General features: G+C 37.4%; 1 protein-coding gene across 1 annotated transcript in view; it reads left to right on the top strand.

Moving 5' to 3' along the window:
• The window catches only part of LOC150039010 (usherin-like), a gene marked incomplete at its 5' end in the record, with an annotated part of 572498 nt that overhangs the window by 197239 nt on the left and 349881 nt on the right, over positions 1-25378 (top strand). Inside the window, 8 exons of the mRNA XM_090328110.1 lie at positions 196-322; positions 1991-2092; positions 3207-3386; positions 4786-4916; positions 7707-7974; positions 13680-13883; positions 13979-14059; positions 16599-16799. Coding sequence (XP_090184236.1) covers positions 196-322; positions 1991-2092; positions 3207-3386; positions 4786-4916; positions 7707-7974; positions 13680-13883; positions 13979-14059; positions 16599-16799 — 1294 coding nt within the window. The remainder of the gene's footprint in view (positions 1-195; positions 323-1990; positions 2093-3206; positions 3387-4785; positions 4917-7706; positions 7975-13679; positions 13884-13978; positions 14060-16598; positions 16800-25378) is intronic.

Here is a 25378-nt window from a genome sequence, read left to right as displayed (position 1 = left end):
TCATAAGAAGACTGAATGGTCAATCAACTATCTAGATACTCTGATGCTGCATATCAACCTGAGTCCAATTTGAAAGCTTTATGGCAGGATTATAATGTGAAAATTCTAACTTCAGGTGTAACAAATGTGTAAGGTTCTGGTCATGTGCTTTTATATAAGCATTCATTCATTCATTTATTCATTCATTCTCCTAAGGGATTATCAGTAGAAGTTACCACAGCAAATGATCATGGGAAACAATATAATGATGGCAAATGGCATGAAATAATTGCCATTAGACACCAGGCTTTCGGTCAGATTACTGTGGATGGACTATATACAGGTAAATTCTTCCATACACACACACGCATATATATATATATATATATGCACATGTATATATTGATAATGCTAGTGTTGCCCTATGTCTCATTTCTTCTCTTTCTATTATTTTCTTTCTGTCATATTCTCTGCCTAATTTTACTCACATTGTTGCTGAATTTGTCTTTGGATTGCTCTCAAAATGATGAAATACAGAGTCCATTTGCTCTTCTATGTAGGGCTTCAGCACAACAGAAGAGCAAAATCACTACTGATTATTCTGTATTTTATGTGTTCTCTGCAACTTATTTCCAAAGATCTCAGTTGCATTCTCTTGAGTTACTTGACCTTCACTAGAGTAAAGCAGTTATCTGAATTTAGAGATTTTTAAAAAAAAGATTTGAGAGGGTGATTTTTTTTCCAAATTATACAACTCTGGAATTCTTTACACCTATATCTTGCCTTTTCATCCTACTCCTCTACTATGCTCAAGCAATGTTAGAAATTACAGTATTGGGGCCGGGAGTAGAGCCTAGTGGTAGAGTGCTTGTCTAGCATGCACTAAGACCTGGGTTCAATTCCTCGATACCACATACAAAGCAAAAAGCCAGAAATGGTGCTGTGGCTCAAGTAGTAGAGCTCTAGTCTTGAGAAAGCCCAAAGACAGTGCCCAGGTCCTGAGTTCAAGGCCCAGGTCTGACAAAAAGAAAACGAAATTAGAGGATTGCATAATGATGTGATGATGATGATGATGATGATGATGATGATGATGATGATGATGCAAGCATTTATTTATTTATTTATTTAGGCTCTACCTCACTTTAATGCACTCCTACAATTGTCCTAAGTCCTTTGGATACAAACAGTGAAGCGAACTTTTTAGTTTACATTTTTTCAAGAGAAAATGACTGAATACATAAGTAATAAACAATGAATGAATATTAAACAAGTGTCAAGTAATGTATATGCTGAGAATGGAAAATCAGGGCTGGGCACTGCCAGCTCACATTTATGTCCTAGCTCGTGAGGAGGCTGAGATTTGAGGATCATTTTGAAGTCAGCCAAGCAAGATGCAGCTTTAATCTCTTTCCAAAACTAAGATGTATGAGAGACTGGTGTGAGTTTGTTTTTGAAAATGTAAGTCTATCTTATCTGTAGGACATCCAGTAGAGATAAGAAGCTGGCTCAAGAAGTTTGAGTTCTGGGAAGAGGTGCAGATTAGAACGCTTGGGAGCTGTTAACTAAGAATAATATTTAAAAATCAAAGCCCATAGATAAGAAGGAGTACATAGAGTGTATTGAGTTTTAGAAACACATGAGTAAACTTCCCTTTGCTCTCAAAGAAGGAAGGAGTTAGATAGTTCTCTAGAAGCCATCCACAATCTAGGCTCCTCTGCTGTTTTTGACCCGAGTAGTTATTACCTGTATCCAGCCCAGTTCTCATCTCTTTGGAAACCTCTAGAAATCCACTTACAGAGAAGGGAAGAAGCCCAGGAATGGAGGAGATCTGAATCATATCAATATTGTGATGTCAGGATGATGAAGACTCAGTGATCGAAGGAAAGGAACAGGGACTGACATGAAAGGTGATCCAAGGCCAAGCAGTGATCTGACACTCTCCAGAGGGCTTTAGAGCTTGTTAAATTAGGAGATGAGTGACTGATGATCTTGAAATTCTGTTTTTCTATAGGTTCCTCGACCTCCCGGAATGGCAGTACAATAGTTGGAGATAACAATGGGGTCTTCGTGGGAGGAGTACCTCAGAGTTATTCTATTCTCAGGGAGGATCTGGGTGAGTTTGATACGACATATGTGCTGTTGAATCAATTTATGATGATTAGCATGTGATGGGATAATTTCCCTGTCTTCAGTATGAGAAAAAAACAAACATCCTGTAAGAGGAAGTTAATAAAATTTGATAGAAACCTCAGGCAGAAAAAAATTGCCTTTCAAATATAGTGCTAATGATTCTAGGGATTTTATTTCTTCTCCCAAATCTAATGATTGCAGGAGTTTCTTTCTCCCAAATCCTTATTGGAGTTAGGCAGACATAGGGACAAGCCTTTCTCAGAGATTTGCAATATATCTATGTAAATTTTACAATGAAGCAGGACCCAGGTAAATATAATTTATTCCTAGGTAGCAGCATTCATTTAAGCCTGGTTGAACATCAAACACATTTTCTGGTTAAAGTTTGGAGAAAGTTGTATTTGAGTTTGAGTTTTCTCCTTAGAGATGTTTGTAGAGGAGAGAATGCTTTTACCCAATTGTCTTTAAGATCTCTGTTCAGTACCATCCCTACCATGTGGCCAAGAGCTCACAGCTGATGTCTTATCTTGCACTCTTGGGGAAACATGTGGCCTGAGGCGTACATGCTGTGTTTTGTTGTTGATACTTTCCTTGCCCCATTTTTAATTTTCTCATTTGCTCATAGTTCTCTTAACCTCCTATTATCCCAGATTTGCTGAGTATCTAAAACTCACACCCACCTGGTCTCAAGAGTTCCAAATTTAAGATTGACACTAACGACTGATCTTTAAAAGAAAAAAAAATGTAGTTGTCATTGCACTTGACCTTTGAAGTACCAGAAGAAAGAATCCTGGGATCCTTTAGTTTCCAGAATTTCTGTTAGTTCAAAAGGCAATAAAAAAGTACAATAGTTTTGAAAATCTATACATGAATATCTGTCTGTAGTTATGAGTATGAACCTGAGCAAAACATAAAACTGCTACTGTTGGCTATCAACGGTGGCAAAGTATTTACATGAAGCAAGTAAGTCGATAAGGAGAGCTATTGCTCTTTTATTTTCTACTTTATTAGAAATAAAACTTAATTGCTTGCAAAAATTTTTTTTCAAAATAGGTCATGTAATATGTACATTTCTACTTATGTTTCAACTTTGACAGAGATCACCCAAAAAGGTTTTGTGGGCTGTCTGAAAGATGTGCATTTCATGAAGAATTACAACCCCTCTGTTATTTGGGAACCCCTGGATTGGCAGAGCTCTGAAGACCAAGTGAATGTGTATAATAGCTGGGAGGGATGCCCTGCCTCATTACAGGAAGGTGCTCACTTCCTGGGATCAGGTAACTTTATACATGACATACACATTGGTGATTGCTTCAACGCATGTTAGTCAGCTTCTCCTCACTGTTATAAATCAACTTAGGAAAAGATTTATGTTGGCTCATTTTTGTGGAGGTTCAAGTCCATGATTAGTTTGGGCTTGTGGCCTTGGACTTATGCACATAAGGCAAAAAATCTTAGTGAGAGTGTGTGCAGAGTTAGGATGTAAAAGAGAACACAGAGTGGCAAGGTTTCACCATCCCTTATGCGGGCATGCCTGCAGCAACCTAGGCCTTGCCTATTGGTAGTTCTACCACCTCATTACCTAACCCTAGAAAAAAGCTGCTAACACATAGGCCTCTGTGGAGGCATTTAAGATCTAAACTAAAACAGTGTAAATGTTTTCTATGGGAAACAGTTTAATCTCTGTACAATTTACTTTGACATCATATGAAACCAGAAATGCCTTGTTAGGATACCCAAACACATTTCCAAAATATCCAGTATAAATTAGAAATTTTATAACTATGTATCTACATGTCGCAATTCTAACCATAAGGACACAGGCTTCATGGTTTCTGTGGTAGTTACACATAGCCATTGGTAAACAAGCTGTTTGTGACTCAGAATGCTGTTTTACTTTAAAAAAATGTTTCAAAGGCATTTGCTTAGTGCTAGGGACGACCCCTACCATGAGCAGAGTCCTCCATTCAAATCTCAGTTCCACTACCAGATAGATCATAGATTGACTCATAAATAAGTATTTTCACTCACTATGTAGATAATGATGTAAGTTAGCCATATTACTGGAGTGTAAACTTTCATCTATGTCAAGACTTAAGTAGGCCATTAATAGAGAGCTAGTGAAAAGATCCATCCATGGGATGACAAGAGCAGGAATGATTAATGTTAGAAATAGTGAAGCCAATACCCCTGGCTTTCTTCTCAGCCAGGACCTTTTTCTAATGTCCATCAGGGAAAGGAAGCAGAATGGAAAACGTTGGATTGGTGAATGTGGTTATTTTCTTAAAGAAGTGCCCAACTCAATCTTCTACATCTTTAATCTGTTTGGGTATAAAATGACTTTAAATTATTGTCATTAACAATGTAGTGATCTGTGTGCACGTTCCTTAACTTTTGTTACTAAAGTCATTATTTTGAGCTTTTCTCATTCAACAAAGCTACCAAATATCTTACATGATGCAGATGCATCTTTACAGGATGTGAAGAGAAGATGGTTTCCTCTTCAAAGGCTGCCAAGTTCATTTTTGCTATTTCTAATAAAAATGCAGGAAGGGTTTCATAGCATCATTTGCATGTCCTTTTGTGTCATGACACGACGACAGGCTATGTCCTGGATTTAAGACATGCCCATGAAGCTGGTGATGTGCTAACATATACCTACTCCTATCTGTCAAGGATTCCTGGAACTTCACTCAAACACATTTCGTGGTGGGACAGAATTTGAGATCTCGCTGAATTTCAGGACGGACCAATTCAATGGATTGCTGCTTTTCACTTACAACAAAGATGGATCCGACTACATGGCCGTATGTGAATGAAATTAATTAAATTGACTTTAAAATATTAGACCTGACTTTGAAAGGGCTTACACATGTCTTGGCATCATCTTAAATGGTGATTTCTTTCCAGACTCACCTCTATTTTAATTCATTAACCCACAAGTAATTTTTAGTTGTGGAGCTCCATGGAGTATTCAAAATGTTTCTTATATCTCTGGTTTTTTTTTTTTTCTTTGGTAAGGGCAGTTTCTTAAGTTTTTTTATTTTATTCTCTGGTATTCTTTTTTAACTAGAAATAGCTCTGTGACAATTGTAGTTTTAGAGAAACAGATGAGGTAGAAGGAATTAAGAAAATCTAATTTTGTTTCTAGAAAATTGTCATTTCCATCATTATCTTTTGACACAGGGCCAAAAGACTATGTCTATATATTCATATATGTATGTTTATTTACATATATATGTATCTGCGGTGACCTTGAGATTTCCATTTTCTTATTTAATACCAGCCCCCATTCCTCTCCACTGCAAAACAGTAATCTAAAGTTGTCAGTGCCTCTCATAATTCCAGTCCAACAGATATTTTATTCATATATTTGATGTTTATCGAACATCTTCTTTAAAAAGGTACCTACAGTACTGTTTCCTACTTCCTTTCCAAACTTTCTATTGATTTTCATTAAGTCCTTCTTTCATTAAATCCTTTTACTTTCTCCAAGAATACTGTAACTTTAAAAAATTCCTCTCTGCCTTTCCTGTTAAAATACTGGCCTTATTAAAGACTACATTTATCAACACACACACACATACACACACACACACACACACACACACATTTTGTTTTCACTATTCTTCTGGATGCTTATTTCTTTTGTCATGAACAAGCTCCATTTTACGGGACGATCCCAAATCAATAAGTATTGCTGTTCTACCATCTCCATAAAAAAATCTCTTCTGGCTATTTTCATATTTCAAACTCAGTATGTTTGTAAGGAGTACATTCTTTTGAAGCTGCAGCTGCTAAGAGAGCCTTCTTTTTGAATGGCTTTTAATTTGGTGATTTTAGTAAAACACCCCACTTATCCCAAAATGATGATGGTGTCTGTGATTCTTTTCATTTATCTGGCATATTTACTTTTTTATTTGACCCTGACAAGTTGTTTTTTAAAGTACTTTGTTGATTGACTTGTCCTTTATTTTTAATACCTTTGTTGATTGGATCAACAAGATGTGGTATTTATACACATTTATACATATTTGTAAGGAAATGAAAGACTTGGAAAAAATCATATTAAGTGAAGTAAGCCAGACTCAAAGGAACATAGGCTCAATGGCTTCCCTCATTTGTCATAATCAGTAGAAACCTTGGGCTCTCCTAGCAGAGATTTACGATAGAGCAAAACCTAGATACGTAAGGCCATACAGGATGAAGCTAAATGAAAGGACCTCCAGGATATAGGAACAAAAGCCATATAATTGTATACTTTCTATATGTTTACTGATTACTTAGTTTCCATTGCATAATTCTAATGACTGGGAGGGTTCACTTTCATCCAAGATAACAATGGGAAGAGTAGAGCTCTGGTATTAGAGAAGAAGAGAAAAAGATGAACTTTTTCTATGTTTTTTAAATCCTCCAAAAACCTTCCTCCTATATGCTTAGTAAGACTCTCCTGCCAACCTATATACCTTCTCTTATTTAACATATCCCGTCAATCTATGTCCCTTCTCTTATTTAACATACTTTCTTTAAGTCTAATTTTCCCACACTGTTGAGACTATTAAGTGCCCTCGTTAAAGGACACTCTACAAACCTTACTGTAATTCTTTCCTGTTTTCTGTTCCCATGGTAACATATCACTACCTTGGTTATCATTTCCCTCACATTCTCACCTCTGCTTTTAGTGTGGTATTTAGGAACTGCCCTATGTCTTAAATTATCAGATATACAAACATCGAGAAAAACTCAATATTTACCAAATGAAGGTTATTCTCTGCCTACCTGGTTGACTTCATAAGATGATATTTACATAGAAAATATAATTTTTAATCTGATATGACATAAATTTTGAACTGTTCCAGGCTGCTTATATGACTTTTAAGACCCACTAAAAACAACAGTAAGAAAAGTATCACGTAATATTTCAAAGGATAACATATAACTATATTACCTTTTCTATAGAAATTTAGATAGTCTGCTCAGATTGGAAAATGAAACATTAATCTAAAAGGATACACACAGAAGACATTATGTTAAAGAGTCAAAGTGAAGATGAAATATTGACTTAAAATATATCTAACAGTTTTGAAATTGGGTCCCCAAAACAGTCAAAATATACTTCATCAAGTATGACATTTTCATTTTCTTATTGTCTTGTCATATTTTCACCCAAATTAAATTGGTTTATGAAGTTGTATTTTCCAAAGATTTAAGAAATATTCATAGTTTAAGCTAGTCTGTTCTCTTCAGTTACTCAGGCACTTATACTAGGACTTAGTCTCTTAACTATGTTTGAAGCAAAGTATAGGCCAACATAGCATTTATATTGTTCAGCATAATTTTCACTGGGAAGGGATTTGTTTGATTCAATGTGCCATTCTTCATGTCAATTGTAAGCTTGCAAAGTATTTCATTATGTTTCTTCAGTTTGGCTTAGGCTAAAGTAGAATGTTTTTATAGAGTGCTTTCGAGGAAATTTCTTGCTTTTCTTCAAGAAGCTGACCTTCTGCCCTGTTCCACACTCCTGTTCTGAAGCCTTTATTTTATTACAGCTATTTTCTTTGTTTTTTTTCTTTTATTTTTTAAAACCTATGAAACAGATGGAACTGAAGAATGGAGTACTGAGCTTCCGGTTGAATGTCAATTTTACCCTGACACAAGTGGAGCTCAGTCTGTCTTATTGCGATGGAAAGTGGAATAAAGCAATTATCAAAAGAGAGGGCTCCACCCTATCTGCAAGTATGAATGAACTGGTGGCACACACTTCAGAGGCTGGAACCCAGCCTGTGCTGGTAAACTCACCTGTGTATCTGGGAGGAATTCCACAGGAGCTGCGATACTCCTACAGACACTTGAGTTTGCAGCAAGGTAAGTTCCCTCTGGAGGAATTGCTCTGTGCTACAAGACCTGGAAATCTATTCAGGCAAAGAATGACACTTATCCATTTCACTTCCATTGAGGCGAATCATGAATCCCAGGAAATAATCACCTTTTCAAGTAATTTTCTTTCATTGCCACTAAATATCAGCAACATATTTACACCTACATCAGAAAATATAATTGATATACATCTCAATTATATATTATGTATTATATATATTGATATATATAGTCTCATATATGTACTACATATATACTAGAATGTATAAGTAATTGTATATATTTTATCTGACACGTATAAATATATTTCAAGGTTTTTTGAAAATGTGTGGTTTTAGTTTTTCTGGGTACTGATCATTTCCTGTATTTATGTCTTAAAAACTAAATTTGATTCATGCATACAACTAGGGAAAATTAATTGCATTGTTTAACTTGACATAAATGCTAATCATCTCCACAACTTTTAATAGAGGAGTCACATATACAAATCATAGAAGAGTGAGTTTGGTTGAATTTCTAATGTGAAAATTGTATACATTTTTATTATTCATAATCATCAAAGAAAGGAAGAAGTGAAGCTGAGCTCAAGGGCTCACGCCTGTAATCATAGCTACTCAGGAGGCCGAGATCTAAGGATCAAGGTTCAAAGCCAGCCCAGGCACAAAAGGACCTGAGACTCTTATCTCCAATTAGCCTCTAGAAAACAGGGAAATGTGGCTTGGCTCAAGGATAAGGCAGTAGCCTAGAGCTGAAGAGCTCAGGGACAACACTGAGGCCCAAGGGTAGGGCGGTAGCCTTGAGTTAAAGAGCTCAGGGACAGTACCCAGGCAGAGTTCAAGCCACATGAACCACGAAAAAAAAAAAGGAAAAGGAAAAGGTGTAACATGTTTCAATAACACAAGCCTACTTCATATAAGTATGTAATTAGAAGAATTAGTATTAACTTCAAAAAAACAGCTGAGTGTGGTGGCATATGCCTGTAATTCTAGTACTTCGGAGGCTTGAAGCAGGAAAACCATGAGTTTGAGTGTAGCCTGAGCTGCATAATTGAGACCCTAGCTCAACCCAAAAATATGTGATTGCTATATGTGTGGCAGACAGGGTTCTGAAACTTCCTATGTAGAAAGAGTGAGTTGATTCTTCATAAAATATAATCTGGTTGAGTTAGGCATTGTCACTCCTGACCCCACTTTACAGAAGAGGAAACTAATCTGCCCCAAGTTCACAGGGGTAGTAAGCAGACCTACTAACTAGTGTGTCTCAGGCAACCTGGTGTCACAGTCCAGTCTCTTTCAAGCAGCATTTGCTTTTATGGGCATTGGCTCAAGATCCTTCCTTGTGGAGAGAGGGAATTGCCATTCCCTCTAGCGGGTGTCTAGGCACGCTTCCATGTAGAAAATATTCTCTGTGCCTTTTAAACTCTATGTACCATGAATGGTTAATATTTCCACGAAGCAGTCTTTGCCTATTTGGTAAGTACATAAAGATTTAAATGCCTATGAATGGAAAATATACTGCAAGATCTAAGGAGAGTTTTAGAAGGGTAGCAGAATGGAGTTAATGAATAACTGAATATAAGACAGTAATGACATTTTCAAGGCATTTAAGACATAGCTGCAGCAAAAAATATTACATTCCTACATGAATGTCTCTGGATTTTCAGGTTTCTGAGGTTAGAAAGAACTTGAGAACTCTTTGAAGGGTTGAGAGTATTTGATCCTGTTTACATATCAGACATAAAAAAAAAAAACAAAAAAACTTACCTACCCAGCTTTCTGCTTTTGAATTATTCCTAGCCCATAACTATTGACAGTCCCATATCCATGACAAAAAATAAAATAGAAGTGTAAGATAATAACAGAAGTGTAAACATCAACACAGACCCAAGGAGAATTTTTTTTTTTTGCCAGTCCTGGGCTTGGGCTCAGGGCCTGAGCACTGTGCCTGGATTTTCTCAGGGCTCTACTACTTGAACCACAGCACCACTTCTGGCTTTTTGCTACATATGTGGTACTGAGGAATCAAACCCGGGTCTTGGTGCATGCTAGGCAAGCACTCTACCACTAGGCCAAACTCCGGGCCTCGAGGAGAATTTTTTTACCTACACTAGGTCTAAGTCTAGGATACTGAAAGATATTTTATTTATGATGGATACTGAACTTTTATCATTGCACTATCCTCATGTCAGTGACTCTCAAGCTACTGTTAAAATATTGAACTATGGTAAGGTGGAACCTGGTACAAAATGAGAATTAGCAATTATTCTGTTGTACTACTACAGGGTCTTGAGTTCGTGACCTGGTAGCTGTCTCTTAGCTTTTATGATTGCTTAGGCTGTACTCTACCATTTGAGCCAAAGTTCTACTCTGTCTTTTGGCTGGATAATTGAAAGTGAAAGCCTCACAGACATTCCTGCCTGGGTTGGTTTTGAACCATTGTTCTTAGATCTCAGCCTCTTAAATTGCTAGGATTCCAGGCATTAGTCACTGGTACCTGGTTTATTATTATTATTATTACTACTACTACTACTACTACTATTATATACTAGTCAAGTTGCAGTGGAATTTTGTGACAAGGTTATTGAAATCACAAAATTGACTGCAATTAAAAGGACTCAGGTCCACAGAATATGTCTCTCAATACACTATTAGAAAATTTCTAAAACTCCTACCATTTTCTTTTTCTTTCAATGCGTCTCAATTGACACCATTTTCTCAGAAGCATTGTTGGGAGGGAGGTTGTAGTAGTGCTACTTTTTTTTACCCATTAATGTCATATGCTTCCTTTGAATCAAGTGTAAGTTCCTTCTTTGTGTTGGAAATGCTGGACAACCTAATTTGCCAAAGATGTGACATGGCAGATCAGGAGAATGTGTCTTAGAATTAGTGTTAGCTCATTTGTATGTAGGTGAGGCCTATCATGCACCCAGAGGAGAGGAGAGGAGAGGCAAGTGGAAAGTGGAACCCATCAGGCTTGCCAAGCCTGCTTCACTTAGAAAACATGTTTTCCTGATTGGTTCACTTGGAGCTCTGGTATTAAAACGCTTGAATAATCGGAAGTCTATGAAAAGTAGAGGATCTTTTTTGCTTCTCATGAAGTCAGGAAAAGAGGACTCTCAGTTCCTTTTAAAATTATTTCTTTCCAGCCAGGCATTGGTGGCTGATGCCTATAATCCTCAGAAAACTGATAGCTGAGGATCACCATTCAAGTTAGCCTGGACGTCAAAGTCCATAAGACTCGTCACCATTTAACCACTGAAAACTGAAAATGAAGCTGTGGCTAATTCTTTAGCACTTTGAGTCACAGGCCAAGTTCAAGCTTTAGGACTGACAAAAAAGAAAAAGGAAAAAAAAAAAAAAGAAGCTGGGTGCTGGTGGCTCACTCCAAACTACGCAGGAGGCTGAGATCTGAGAATCATGGTCTAAAGCCGGCAGGGTGGAAGTCTTTGAGACTCTTATCTTCAATCAACCACCAGAAAACTGGAAGTGAGCTGTGGCTCAAGTCATAGGGTGATAGTCTTGAGCTGAAGAGCTCAGGGTTCCAAAGTCCATCAAGGAGAGGTGGGTGAATTGAAAGAACAAAGCAAACTGGACTTTGACAGAAAAGCATGTCCACTGGGAGAGCTTCCTCTGTGAAGCCTGAGGCCAGAGACTATATCTGTAGGAGGAGAGAAAAATGCTTATAAACCTCATTTGAGAAAATTATGGAGTTAGGTCTTCAGCTGTAAATTAAAGGGAGGCGACTATGTTACATTTGTCGAATTGACGCCTCCATCTTGTGAATTAATTTTTAGTGTGGTAAACTTGGAGTGAAATCCAAAACACCAAAGACATAACCTTGGTCACTATTTTCACATGTAGTTTGGCAGCATTTGGTATATGTACACGGTGGTACCGCCATCTCCATCGTCTGCATTCAGGATTTTTGCCATTTTGTTAGACTGAGACTCCTCAAAGTGTGTGATGTTTCTTCCCACAGGTTTGTTGTTGCTGTTGTTGTTTTCCCCAAGTCTCAAGGCTCAAACTCTTGGCTTGGGCACCATCCCTGAGCTCTTCAGCTCAAGGCTAGCATTCTACCACTTGAGCCACAGCTCCACTTCTGGTTTTCTGGTGATAAATTGGAGATATGAGTCTCAAGGACTTTTATGTATGGTGGCTTTGAACCAGCATCCTTAGATCTCAGCCTCCTGAGTAGCTAGGATTACCAGCACCTGGCCCAACAGCTTTTATGCCAAATCTTCTTTGCTATCCATCTCATTTTCTTGGTTGGAAAACACAGATAGAGAGAGGTTAGATAATTTGACTACCTGCCACCAGAAAATTACTCTTGGTAAGAGTTGTGAATTCTTCCTTTCTGATTTTTTTCCAGCAAATTCTTTTATACTGAGTTTCACCAGTATCAGTTCAATTCATCCAACAGATGGTGTGTCTACTGTGTGTTAAGATAGACCTGTAATATTGATCAATCAGGCCGAAGGGAATATGAACGAGAGCAGAGACATTTAAAAGGAAAGTGTCTTCAAGCATTTAGTATGTTGAAGACATAATAAGATATCATCTAAATCTTGACAGGAATAATGTGGCCATTTTTATCTTGCAAAGAGGTATTTGGTACCGTTAAATTTGGTGGTTGTTTTGTAGTCTCAATCTCTATCCCATTTGATCCTGTTTTGTGCAGATTTCTGGACAGATTTTTGCCACACTTCCCTGAACTGATGTCTATTGACACAAAATGGCATGTCATTCAAAGCCATTGTTCTCTGGATGTCTGGATACTTCCTTGGTTTGTTGTCTGGCCAAGGTGAAAACAAATAAAAAAACGTAACATAACCTCCAAATTCATTTCATCCACATTCCTGCTAAAACAGCAGATAATGTTGCTGCACTGTGATCATTCTAAAACCACCTGTACACAATATGAATTCTATAAAACATTGATAGGGTTAATACAACCAAAGCTGAATACTGGACCCTGACAGGCTTGTGTGAATGTACAACTCTTGTACATTGAAGTTTTGTCTATCCAAGATGAGAGAACTCTGTGAAAATATTATAGCACATGCAACATCTCTCTTCTTCGATGATTTCACTAGAACCGCATTATATACAGTACTCTGAAATAATTATTACGTGACTCATGGCAATGTTAACGGAGTCTAATATATGCTTAAACTATGTTCTGTCTCCTGCTATTCTGAATAAATCCCCAAGTATATATTTTCTTCAAATGAAATAGCTAGATAATTATGCAAATTCAAATACTATAGTTTAACATTTAATAGACACTAACTCCTATAGTAACTTATTTTTCTAGAACTCAGGGACATGTAAAAACAGCCTTTCCATATTGTATGACAGCCTAAAATTGATTCGTGATAAGAAACAGAATTTAGAAAAATGTGTGCTAATACAGGCAAAATTCAGTAAACAAAGCACAAGTTGCATTACAATATTTACCCCATGTATAATTTGAAGGATCCAGCAAAATCACTATTTCCTTGCAAATCTTTCTGGATTTAAAATTTTTAAATAGCAGAGAGTATCTAGGAGGTTTTCCACAGCAGACTTGGAAGTTTAATAATGGTAGGCCATTGCCCCTTCCCTCCCCCACACGGAGAATGGCAGAGGACAGAACTGACTGGTAATTAATGACTAAAGCTCTTGATGTGGTACTAATCCCTTACTGTTTGCTAGGTTTCGGCGGTTGCATGAAGGATGTTTCATTTACACGGGGTGCTATCGTTAACTTGGCATCTGTGTCCAGCAGCGCTGTCACAGTCAATCTCGATGGATGCCTATCAACTGACATCACTGGTAACTGCAGGGGAAATGACTCCATCCTGGTTTACCAGGGGAGAGAGCAGACTGTTTATGATCCGGGGCTCCAACCCTTTACAGGTAATGGTGCAGGTCTCTCAGTTAAACACTACATGTCTCCTGTTCAGTCTGTAGGAGGATTCATTTACTTTTTCGACTTCTTATTTCTCTTTAAGAATACCTGTATCGAATCAGAGCATCCCACGAAGGAGGTTCTTTATTTAGTGATTGGAGTCGGGGGCGTACCACAGGAACAGGTAAATTCTGTTTAATCTTAAAATATGTGCACACCTATGCATGTTTCTGTGTGCATGAAGAGAAGACTAGGAGTACTTTTGGAATCTTGTGACCTAGGTCTTGGCTTGGAAAAGATCAATGGCTAAATAGCAGATTGGTGCTTTGTATTTTTCAAGAAAAACTGGCTGATATTTGTTAAGATGTGATACTTTCCTCTTTAGATGTGCAGAAAGGAAATTCTGGTATCTTAAGGATTTAATAGGCTCAATTTGCCACCATCTATCCAAGACTGGAAGGGAAACCTGAGATCCCAAGAGATTGAGATCAAAAGCTCAGTCCCCATTAGAGAGGGAGCGCCAATTTACTCTTTTGCAAGAGAAACTTTTGAATCTTGAACTTAGTTGGAAGCAGATGTATCTGTTAACACATCTTTGCAAACACTTGCTGTGGTAACAATATGAGAATCATAGAATGACTCTCCTGAGAGTGAAATTGAAGATTCATTTAATTTTTTGCTTGTTATTTGAGTTGGAAGAGAAACAAGTAAGCATTAAAATATATTAGATCTCACTTCAGACAAACCTACTAATAATCAGAATTTTATACTTCCCATGGTGGTGACAATATTGTTTCTCACAATGGCACTGTTAAAGGGGTTTTTAATCCCAAGGAGTTTTATAAAGAATTTTATAAGGAGTTTTACCATTTTACCAATTAGGGCCAGGTATTCACCAGAAAAAGCTGTCTTCAAGTAGTGGTCTTTTGTGTATCTGGAATTGTTACTGTTTATCCAGCAAGCAACAATCTCTATAAAGATGCTTATCACCATGATATTTTCTTATACTTATCAATAAAGTGTCCCTATATCTCTATGTATTTTGTTTTACTGAGGAATCTTCTTTATTTTAAAAGATAAGGGAATATTAAGGTAGCTACAAACAATAGCTTTCAAGGCTTTCTGCCTATCAATTCTTCAGGAAAAGGAGAAATTGATGCTTTTGGGGAGGGATGATTGAAATAATCATCTATTTATAGGAAAGACACTGAGCTGAATGATTTCTTACAAATCCTTTTCAACTTCAAAAGCTGGGAGAAAATTCTGATATAAAATATCCATTTGTTACTGATGTTTTCTATTTCTATTTCATGTTTCTCTACCTTTTCAACTATAAAGCCTGCTTTGACTGTGTAGGCAATTTAAATAGGTATCTAGGAAGTTTGTTATTTATATAACGTTAGTATTCATTTTAAATTCCACCAAGAAAGCATGCAAATAGAGCTCTGAATTTATAGCAATAATCGGATCACAAAGTCATGTGCCATGAATTCATATTTACAGTCTGACCACAGCACTGAGCAGCTACATGATCCCAAGGGTTAAAGAATAATTGCACTATTTAATTATTTTGAGTCAGTTTTGCTCTGTCCCTTATGAGAAGACCATCTGTTAGACAATACTGTACTTTGTCCTGTACCACATTTCAGAACTAATAAAATCAACGCCTTTCTCAGGGTCCCTTTATTTGTGATTCAAATGGGTTGGCTGTGTGTCCTCCTGGCCCAGAATGATTCTCTGTTTCCTCTCATCCTGCATCTTTACTTTGTTTTCCTGAAAGACGCCTTTGTTGATTGGTCAGTAAAGGAAATTAGAGGAGGAAGATACTCATTGTGGGAAAGCCAGAATGATGGTCCATCTGCAAGACTCAAGAGCCCACAGGCAGTTAGCACAGGCCCTCTATCCATCATCCTGCCATTGAATTCCTTGGGCTCTTTCTTTTCCCCATGCAGTCAGCTGTGATGAAGTTGCTCCTGATCAAAGGAAAAAAAAGAGAAGTCAAACTATCTAACAAGATGTTAAAGTGATGGATATTTGAAATGAAGGATATGGTATTTTGCAGTTTGCTGAAACTTTTTTGTGTGTTATTGTTTGGAGAACACTCTAAAGAGACTGTTATCTGAAGATGAATTTGAAGAACCTGAAGGGCTCTGCTGCCCCATGAAATGTAATGAGAAATATATCCTTATCTATTGTGGTTGAGGTTTTAACTTTTTAAGAAAAAATTAACTGGAAAACAACTGAATTTGTAAAGTGGAACCAGCCAGTCATGTAGAAAAACCATAATAATTTTTTTCTTTTTTGTCTAATGTATGGAAGATATAAAAGTGTCAAAGCACTATGTATAATAACAGTCTAATTACTTGGCTTTTAAAAGGAACATCATGAAACTGTTCGCACATGTTCTCTGAAGATTTCCACCTCTGTTTTTATGAGGGATGCTTCACTATATCAGATATCTTAAATGTTTTTGGAAAACCTGGACTAGACAGAAAAGAGTGTTATGTCGATAGAGTTTTGATGGTTTTTGAAATATTGCTTAAACTGAATGGCTCAAGATGTGCAGTCATATTAAATCAATGCTGAAAAGTTACAACTCTAATAAATTGTATTTATGCTAATGGTAGGGTCTGATTTACTGCAGCCATTAAAAGTGAAGAATAGGGGCAATTGTCTTTTCAGAGCTGCCATTTTCTCTTATTTTCTCTTTTATTCTTTCACAGCTCCACAAAGTGTGCCAACTCCCTCAAGAATCCGAAGTATAAGCGGATATAAGCTTGAAGTGACCTGGGATGAACCAGTCATAGTGAGAGGTGTACTTGAGAAATACATTCTGAAAGCCTACAGTGAGGGTGATTCTCGTTCTTCACGATTGCCCTCTGCTCAGACAGAGTTGGTCAGTACCAGTCCCCTCACAGATACAGGTAGGTCAATCTGATTTGCTTTCCCTTTTGAGTTTTGATTTAAATTTTCTGCAAGCTTTCCCTCCCCAAATTCCTTAAACACATATCTGGTTTTCCTAATCAAACATAACAGCATGAGCTAGAATATCATGGCACATACCTGCAATTTTCAGAGGTTGTAGAAGGAGGAGTTCTAGTAAGAGGTCAGCTTGGGCTACAATGAGACCGTGTCTCCAAAAACAAAGATTAAAAAGTAAAAATCAAGCATCCAGCCAAGCACCTGTGACTCATGCCTGCAATCTTCCCTATTCAGGACATATGAAACATCCGAGATTTGTGCCCCAAAGAAGCAGCCTAGATAGGAAAGTTCATGAAAGTCTGATTTCCAATTAATCACTAAACAGTCAAAAGTGAAACTGTGACCTGACCCTAGTGAAAGTGCCAGCTTTGAGCAACAAAGCTAAGGGGCAGCACCCAGTCTTGAGTTTAACCCCAGGATAGTCAGGAGAGAGGTGAGCGGGGATGGGGGGAGAAAGTGGGGGGAGAGAGACAGAAGAAAAAGCAAGCAACGATCTGTTATGGTCATTTGTATATTATATATCTATCCAAATGCCTGTCTGTCTGTCTGTCTGTATGTATGTATGTCTGTCTATGTCAGATGAAAAAGAATAACTGAACAAACTGCATAGGCTCCCTCTCTGTTCCCCTAAAAGACTAGATCATAAGGGTCTGTAGCCCCCGAATACTCTATGGATAATTTTAAGGGTTCTGTATCTGTATCCATATTCAAGAAGAGCTATCCAATTTTACCATGCAAAATGTTACTCTTTGGGATTAGCCAAGTTCACACCTCCATCATTTGTTGTAAAATTTCTGATTAAGCTAATTATCTCAAGGTGGAGGGGCATGAGAGCCCCAACAGTTTGACTGGCAAATCATTGAATCAATTTCTCACAGTACAGTGTGCCATGCAGAATGATTAAGGTGGAATATGTTCACCCTGTCTACTACCAAGGCACACATGCTGTGTTCAGCCTTATGAAAGGTTGAAACACATTTAAATACTATGTCACATCTAAGTCTTTCTCTTGATAAGAAAGGTTAAATGTATCAAATGTAATTAAAAAATCTTCTATGGAAAATTACAATTTGCATTATAGACATATAAATATATTAGGATAACCTTATATGTCATTTCTCCTCTTTTCAATCTATTGCTCAATTCACTTGTTTACTTCATTTTTACACCTCATTCTTCCCTCTTTTAAAAACTTAACCTCATGAAGTAGTCCATTTACTCTCTTCCATCTCTTAAAGGCAACTAGTTAATCAGGCTAGACGCCGTTGAAAAGATTATTACTAAATAGTCCTCAACCCTCAATTTCAAAAGGCTCCACAGAAATGGATGGTACCAAACTTGCCATATTTCTATAAAGAGCTGCCACTCCCACTCTCCTCCTTAAATATTTTGTAGTTTTCCTAACTATCCAAATGTTCATCTCTCTTCCTCCTCCGACTCACCGGATGGTTTTATATTTTAGAGCAAATTAGACACCAGAGATGAAAACAAAATCGATTTTTTTTGTTCAGGATCTTGTTACTTGGTTGCTCCTAAATGTTTGCATTAATTACATTTTTTGTCCTGATAAAGTTGTTAAGTGATACATGAATTAATATGTGCTTTGAGAGCTGAAAGAAGTAAAAAAAAATATTTCTGGCAGATGCAGGTTTTTATAATCATTTGATTTTCATGATTATTTTCTACTCAGTTACCACTTTTGCCTTCCTGTTGTTTCAATCTTCCTAAAGGCAAAACTTTAAAAATCCCAAGGCCCCATTTCTATTGCAGAGAAGTTAGTAATAGCGTGTCTTCTTCATGATATTTTTAATCTCACTCTTTCACACCAGAGTATCATCTCAGGATGATTGTGAAGAACTGCACAGACAATGCATTGTTGACACATATTCTCTAAACTGTTGCACACTTTTAGAACTAGAAACTCTAACCTACAGATCAGCAGTCCTTACTTGAGCTAGCCTTTACTGACTCTGATGCAGGGATGAGTGTGAGAAACACTGATCTTGTTGATTCTTTCCAAGATCATCCAAATTCTACTTTTCCTCATCATTAAAAACAAACCCAAACCACAATTTAAACTCTAAATGCTACATTAAATGCTTGTTCCTCAAGAGATTCAGATCTAATTATTATGATTATCAAAACTTTGATATTCTTATCTCCAATTCACCCACAAAAAGCTGAAATTGGAGCTGTGATTCAACTGGTAGAGCATCAGCCATGAATGGAAAAGGCAAGCCAAAGAATGAGTCCCAGAGTTCAAGCTCCAGTACTTGCACACACACAGACACATGCACACACATACATGCGTGCGTGCACACGCGCGCGTGCGCACACACACACACACACACACATGTTCATGTAAAATCCTCTCAGATTGCTCCCTCCTCTTCTCTTCTGTACTTTCTTCCGGTAGGAAGCATCTAGATACATTGTCCCTACTATTTTACTTTGTACTAGGCATCATGTTTCCTGAGCCACATTTACCTATTTAGAGACTACTTCACAACAGCATCTACACAGCAGAATGCTCACCAGTTCTTCTGTGGGTCCTTTATTTCTGCAGTAATGCTTCCTCTGAGCTTCACATCTCACCTCAAAGCTCAAATACCCCTATCCACAGATGTTTGGACATGTTGACATTTCTGGTTGAATGATGTGTTTCAATCAATCTCTCTCTCTCTCTCTCTCTCTCTCTCTCTCTCTCTCTCTCTCTCTCTCTCTCTCTCTCTCTCTCTCTCTCTCTTTCTCTCCCCCTTTGGTCAGTATTGGGGCTTAAACTCTGGGCCTGGATACTCTCCCTGAGCTCTTTATTTAAAGGCTAGCACTCTGCCACTTTGAGCCACAGCACCACTTCAAGTTTTCTTGGGTTAATTGGAGATAAGAGTCTCACAGACTTCTGTGTCTGGCTGAACTTGAACCATGATCCTCAGATTTCAACCTCCTGAGGAGCTAGGATTGCAGGTGTGGGCTATCAGTGCCCAGTTTGTGCATCTCAATTTTTGAATTTATATCCAAACCTGGATGCTTCTTTCTCCCTAATGTCAATAAAGAGCATCTCTAGCCAAACACTGACTTCAAAGTGAGAGTTACTCTTGTCTTTCCACTTCTCCTTCTGTTCTAGGACAATTGCATTTATCCTTCTCCTTCCTAATGAGCAGAACAAATGACTACATCTCTTCCCTAGACTCTTGTGCTGCATATCTATTCACGGCTCCCTTCTACTCTGGGCATGAGTTGTGCTACACTGTAATTAATATCTTCTCATTCTCTACAGAATCCTTCTGCTTCCTCTCCTCCAATCATATTTTGTCTCAGTCTCTCTTCATTTTCATTTTTAACAGTATTTGAACTCAGTTCCTTGTACTTGATAGGTAAACATTTTATCTCATAAATAATACTGCCAACTGTTTTCCTTTGGCAATTTCTCCCCAGATGGGGTTATATTTTTTTCCTGGGACAGATACCCCTGTCTATATATCTATTGATCCTGAGGCAGGGCAAAATTTGTATGACAGTTGTTTGCCACCATTGACTTTTTGTTGAGTTTATCATCAAATCTTCCTCCTAAATACCTGGGATTACAAGTGGGTAACACAGCAATTAGCCGGGGCTCTATTATAATTAATATGCAGAAACACTAGTGCAAAATGCTAGAAACTATTTTGTACTCAGCTAGAGATTAAGCTTGCCTAGGATTCTTCTTCTGGTATTGTATTTGTCTTTGCATTTTTAAGCAATGGGTCTTTATCTTGAGGTGGTGAGTCACAAATGTTAGTGTACTATGAGTCACAGTGCTGCACCCTAACTTTGTGCATGTGCAGAGCAGTTGATGTAATCTGTCTGCAATGTACCATGGACACTGATAGAAGAAAAGGATTTCAGGGAATCCTGTGCAGGCATCATTCAGAAATACCATGAACAGGAAGAATTTCACATCCATGATCAAGTTTCAGTCTTATTCAGAAAATCCCATGACATGTCCCCCTCCCGATGAAAACCTGAAAATTTGAGGTGGGGAGAGATAAAGGGGTATCTTTTCAAGTAATGTAATAAATATTTTTTTAAAAAATAAGTAGATGCTACTAGCAAAATGAATCATAAGATGACAAAGACTAAATGTGGTGAATCCCAGGAAGAAGTGGAAAATTCCAGTCAGATTGAAAAGAAAGCAAAAGTCCAACAAAAAGCCAGTGACTAAAATACGACTATCAACCACGAGAACTGGACAGATAGAATAGCGAAGCACAATCATAGTGAAGCAGAATCTTGTGCTGTTCTTGGATTTGGTTACTGGTGTATTAAATGAGGTAACTCCCTACAGCAATGGAGAGTCCAAGGGTCAACAGCTCCACTCAGGAGCAAATGGGCCCCTGTGGGCCACAGGGTCTATATTCTGTGCCCTCTTTAGGCCAGAGTGCAGAGCAAGGAGTTCTTTAGAGTACATTTCCTCAGCTGGAGCCTCTGGGTAGAAAGCCCTAGAGTGATCACTCCTGTGTATCTCTAGACTTGTTGCAAAGGACTCCAATTAACTCTATGTAGCTTTTGCTGATTTTTCCCTGCAGCCCTGTTAACATGCAAAGCTGGAGCCCAGGGAGACAGCCCAACTATTTTTCCCCTCAAACTGAGGGCTACTCAGGAATGGACATCACAATCTGATTTGAAATGAGGTCAGAATGAGAGATTCAAGAACTTGCAAGTATACAATTATTTTTCAAAGATGTTTAAACATGTCAAGTTAATTATCAGGGCAATTAGTGTAGCCCCCAGTATAGGGCTAGGGTTCTAATTGGTACATAGAAAATGATTTCTCAATATTATTGTTGCATTACATTGAACTGAAATCCAAGCAGTTTACTCCTTCCTCAGTCAGAGTAATATATGTGTATTCATCATAGTTTGGCAGAGGAACTAATAATGATAATGTTTCAGATGATGATCCAAATTTATATAGAAAGTCTAAGTTTATATAGTAATATGTATTTATATATATTTATATGGAGTCTAAATGCATAGAGAAATACTGCAACATATAATACAATTAATAATAAAGCTTGTGCCACCAGAAGTAGTTTAGTCCTCATCTGCATAAGACTTTTTAGAAAAAGAATTATTGAATAATTCACTAATTATTTTTTTCCTAGTCACAGGTGTGGACACTGTCCCTGAGCACTTTTGCTCAAGGATAGTATTCTACACTTTGAGCCACAGCACCACTTCCAGTTATCTAGGGGTTATATCAAACGCTATGGACTAAAACATCTCTGATTTTTCTCTCTCTCCTGCAACTAGTTAGAGTTATTTAATTCTGAAATGATTCCCAGATCACTTAAAAATCAGCCCTGCCACAAAATTTTGTGTTAGGCTTTTAGAATCTGTTCTTACCCAGTGTTGCAAGCTGGTCATTTTATAGAAGGTTTGGGGACCAAAGAATGAAAGGCAGCAGTGTCGTGGGAGGAGCAGGCTCAGGTCCCTTTCATTTGTAAGGCTTCCATGTATTCTTGCTGTGTTCTTATCCTTGTTCCGATTATATTCATTTTTGCAACCAGAAAAATATGTTAGCATACATGAAAGAATGGAGACTGTAAAATAGGACCTTGCCCCTTCCAAGAAGAGTCTGTGAAAAGTTCCCCGGGGAGAACTAGCAGATGATTCTAGTAACATGCCTCCATCTGGGTATATGCCAGGAGCACGCTTCTAACCTGTTCTCTCCTTCCCTAGGCCTCTCAATAGATAGCCAAGGAGCTCACTCTATGAGAAAGAAAGATGAAGGGACAGTGACAAAAACAAACCTCCTAACTTACAGGATGACCCTCAGGTTCAGAAATAAAGTGACGCAAAGTAAGGCAAAGCAATGGACAATGTAAAATAACCCATGATTATTTTTGTACACACATTTGACTTCTGCATGACACATAAAAAGCCTGAAAACCAAATATTATGCTACATATTTTTATATTTAAGTGATGCGTGGCCTCTGGAGCAAGGTAGTTATTCATCAAGGATTTTCTTCAAAGAATGAAGTAATGAATAAACAAATACTTCTGCTACAAATGCTTCTGCCTTGCTTGATATGATGCCTACTAATTAGCCCCAGGTGTGATCATGCTCCATAGAATTAAGTGTTGAATCACTGGTCCTCACTGAACTCTCATGAGTTTTCATTTTCATATATATATATATATATATATATATTTATATATATATATAATGGGAAATAATGCACAGAACTTGAACAAGTTGAACATGTGTTTAGAACTTCATATATATTTTGCCTAAGAGGGAAAAGTGTTGGTAGAGAGAATAGAATCTTCTATGCAATTCAAGTGACATATATTTGCAATTTAAAACAACAGAAGCCAATACTGCTGTAACGCTGATAATTACACTGAACAGAAAGTATTCATTCATTTGTTTTTTATAGATACTATTATGTTCTAAGTTAGCACTATCTCCAACCTTTGTCATCTAGTTTTATAGAATGCCAAAGTACAGTCCAAGCACTCTTTGAAATATGAAGCAGGGGAAATACGTCAAATTTTTACGAGGTAAAAATAATAGAGATAAGTTTATCATTCACAGAACTCAAAATAAGTGATTTGAGGAGGAAGTTTTTCTTTCTCTGCTAATAGATTTCCACAATCAGTCGGTACACATGTTCAGTGCTTCTAGTACCAGGGGTTCATGCACTTTGTCATTTATCTGGGCCATATTGAGGGAAAAGTGTTCTGCCTCAAGGTCCCAAGACCCTGCTGCTAAAGCTTCAGCTCTCCAGTCTGATTTCCACCCATCAAGAGGATAAAGAAGGAAAAATGCACACATTTACTTCAAAGACCTATTTGAAAGGTGTTTCTCCACTTCTTCTTACCATCCATTGTCAGAATTCAGTTAACTGGCTGTACCTATCTATAGGGAACATTATAAAATATCCTCATTAAAAGTTCCAATTTGTCTAGCTAAATAACAAAACAAAATCAAAGTTATTTTCCTGAGGAAGATGCATAGACTGCATATTAACAGAGAAATTAGTGGCCTTTGCCACTCTCAGCAAACATATAAGAAATTTTATAAAACTCCTGTTAGTGATAATACTTGTACATGGATGTTGAAAATGTCTTTGTCAGTTTTACAGTATTCTATGCATTCATATTCCATATTTATAGCTTATTAAACTTTGTGTACAAACTATTTGTGTGTGTATGTGCGTGCATGTGTGTGCTCATGTGTGTATGCATGCATGCCATTGCACTATTTCTGAGGTTTTGATGGTTAAGTTGGAGACAAGTCTTAGAGGTCCATGGACTACCCCGCACAGGTTGACCTAGAACTCTGATCTTTAGCTGTCAGCCTGGGGAATAGCTAGAATTACAGGCACGGGCCACTTCAACTTGGCACAAACTGTTTTTTTTTAATGAAAATCTGATCAAAATTGGTCTGAAGAAAGTCACCCGTAAAAATATGAGCTTATGATACAAATATTAAAAATAGACATGATGTAATGTTCTTACTTAGCTAATGTAAAAAGATTTCATTAGGTTCTGTGATATTGATGAGTGAATAGCTCTGCAAAACTCTCTGGAATCTATAATGTGCCTGAGCTTCCCACACTTAGACAGTGAATGTGTGTATGTTGAGAAAAAGTCTTTCTTTCTTCTCTTTCTTCCTCCCTTCTTTACTTCCTTCCTTCTTTCCTTTTTCCTTCCCTCCTGCCTTCCTTCTTTGTTTCTTTCTTCCTTCCCTCCCTCTTTCCATCCTACCTTTCTTCTTTGCTTCTTTCTTCCTTCCCTCCTTCCTTTCTCTTCCTTCATTTCTTTTTATTTCTTTCTTCCTTATCCTTCCTTTTTTCCCTCTCTCTACCTTCCTCTCTCCTCATCCCTCCTTCGCTCCCTTCTGTCCTCTTTTCCTTTCCCTCTTATTCTCTCTGAGCCCGAGTCACTGTCTTTGAGTTTCTTTTGCACAAGGTTAGTGCTACACTACTTGAGGCACATTTCCACTTCTTGCTTTTTGAGATATGGGTCTCACAGATAGTCTTCTCTGGGCTGCTTTGAACCAGGATCCTCAGGATCTCAGATTCCCTAGTAGCTTGCATTACAAGCATGGGCCACTGGGCCACTGGTCTCCTTTTTTTTTTTTTAATTACTCATTTTATGAAGTAACAACTTTCAGGACAGGATTTCAATTTCTATTTGGTAACGTTGTGGACCATAGCTAAAATAAAAGTTAATACACACATTCTATGAGTATTACCATGTGCCATAATGCTTATAACATCCAACACCAATATGTAGGTACATGATATCTCTAGATATGATATACATAAATATAATAAGATTTGATCAAGAAAATTATTATATTTTATTTTATATTTATATTACTTGTTCATAGAGTAATCAAATCCCAATGTTGTACTCATTGATACCCACAAGCATTGTAATAGCTGTATTTTTATAAGCAAATATTGTAGGTAGGTACAATTGTTGGTTTTAGAGGATATGTATCCTATGATGCCTTTGCAGACAGT

This window comes from Megascapheus bottae, unplaced genomic scaffold (assembly GCF_031878675.1).
Source record: "Megascapheus bottae isolate mThoBot1 unplaced genomic scaffold, mThoBot2.hap1 H_1, whole genome shotgun sequence".
NCBI classification, from domain to species: Eukaryota; Metazoa; Chordata; class Mammalia; order Rodentia; family Geomyidae; genus Megascapheus; species Megascapheus bottae.
The sequence above is the reverse complement of the archived record's forward strand: the minus strand, read 5'-3'. Positions and strand labels throughout refer to the sequence as shown.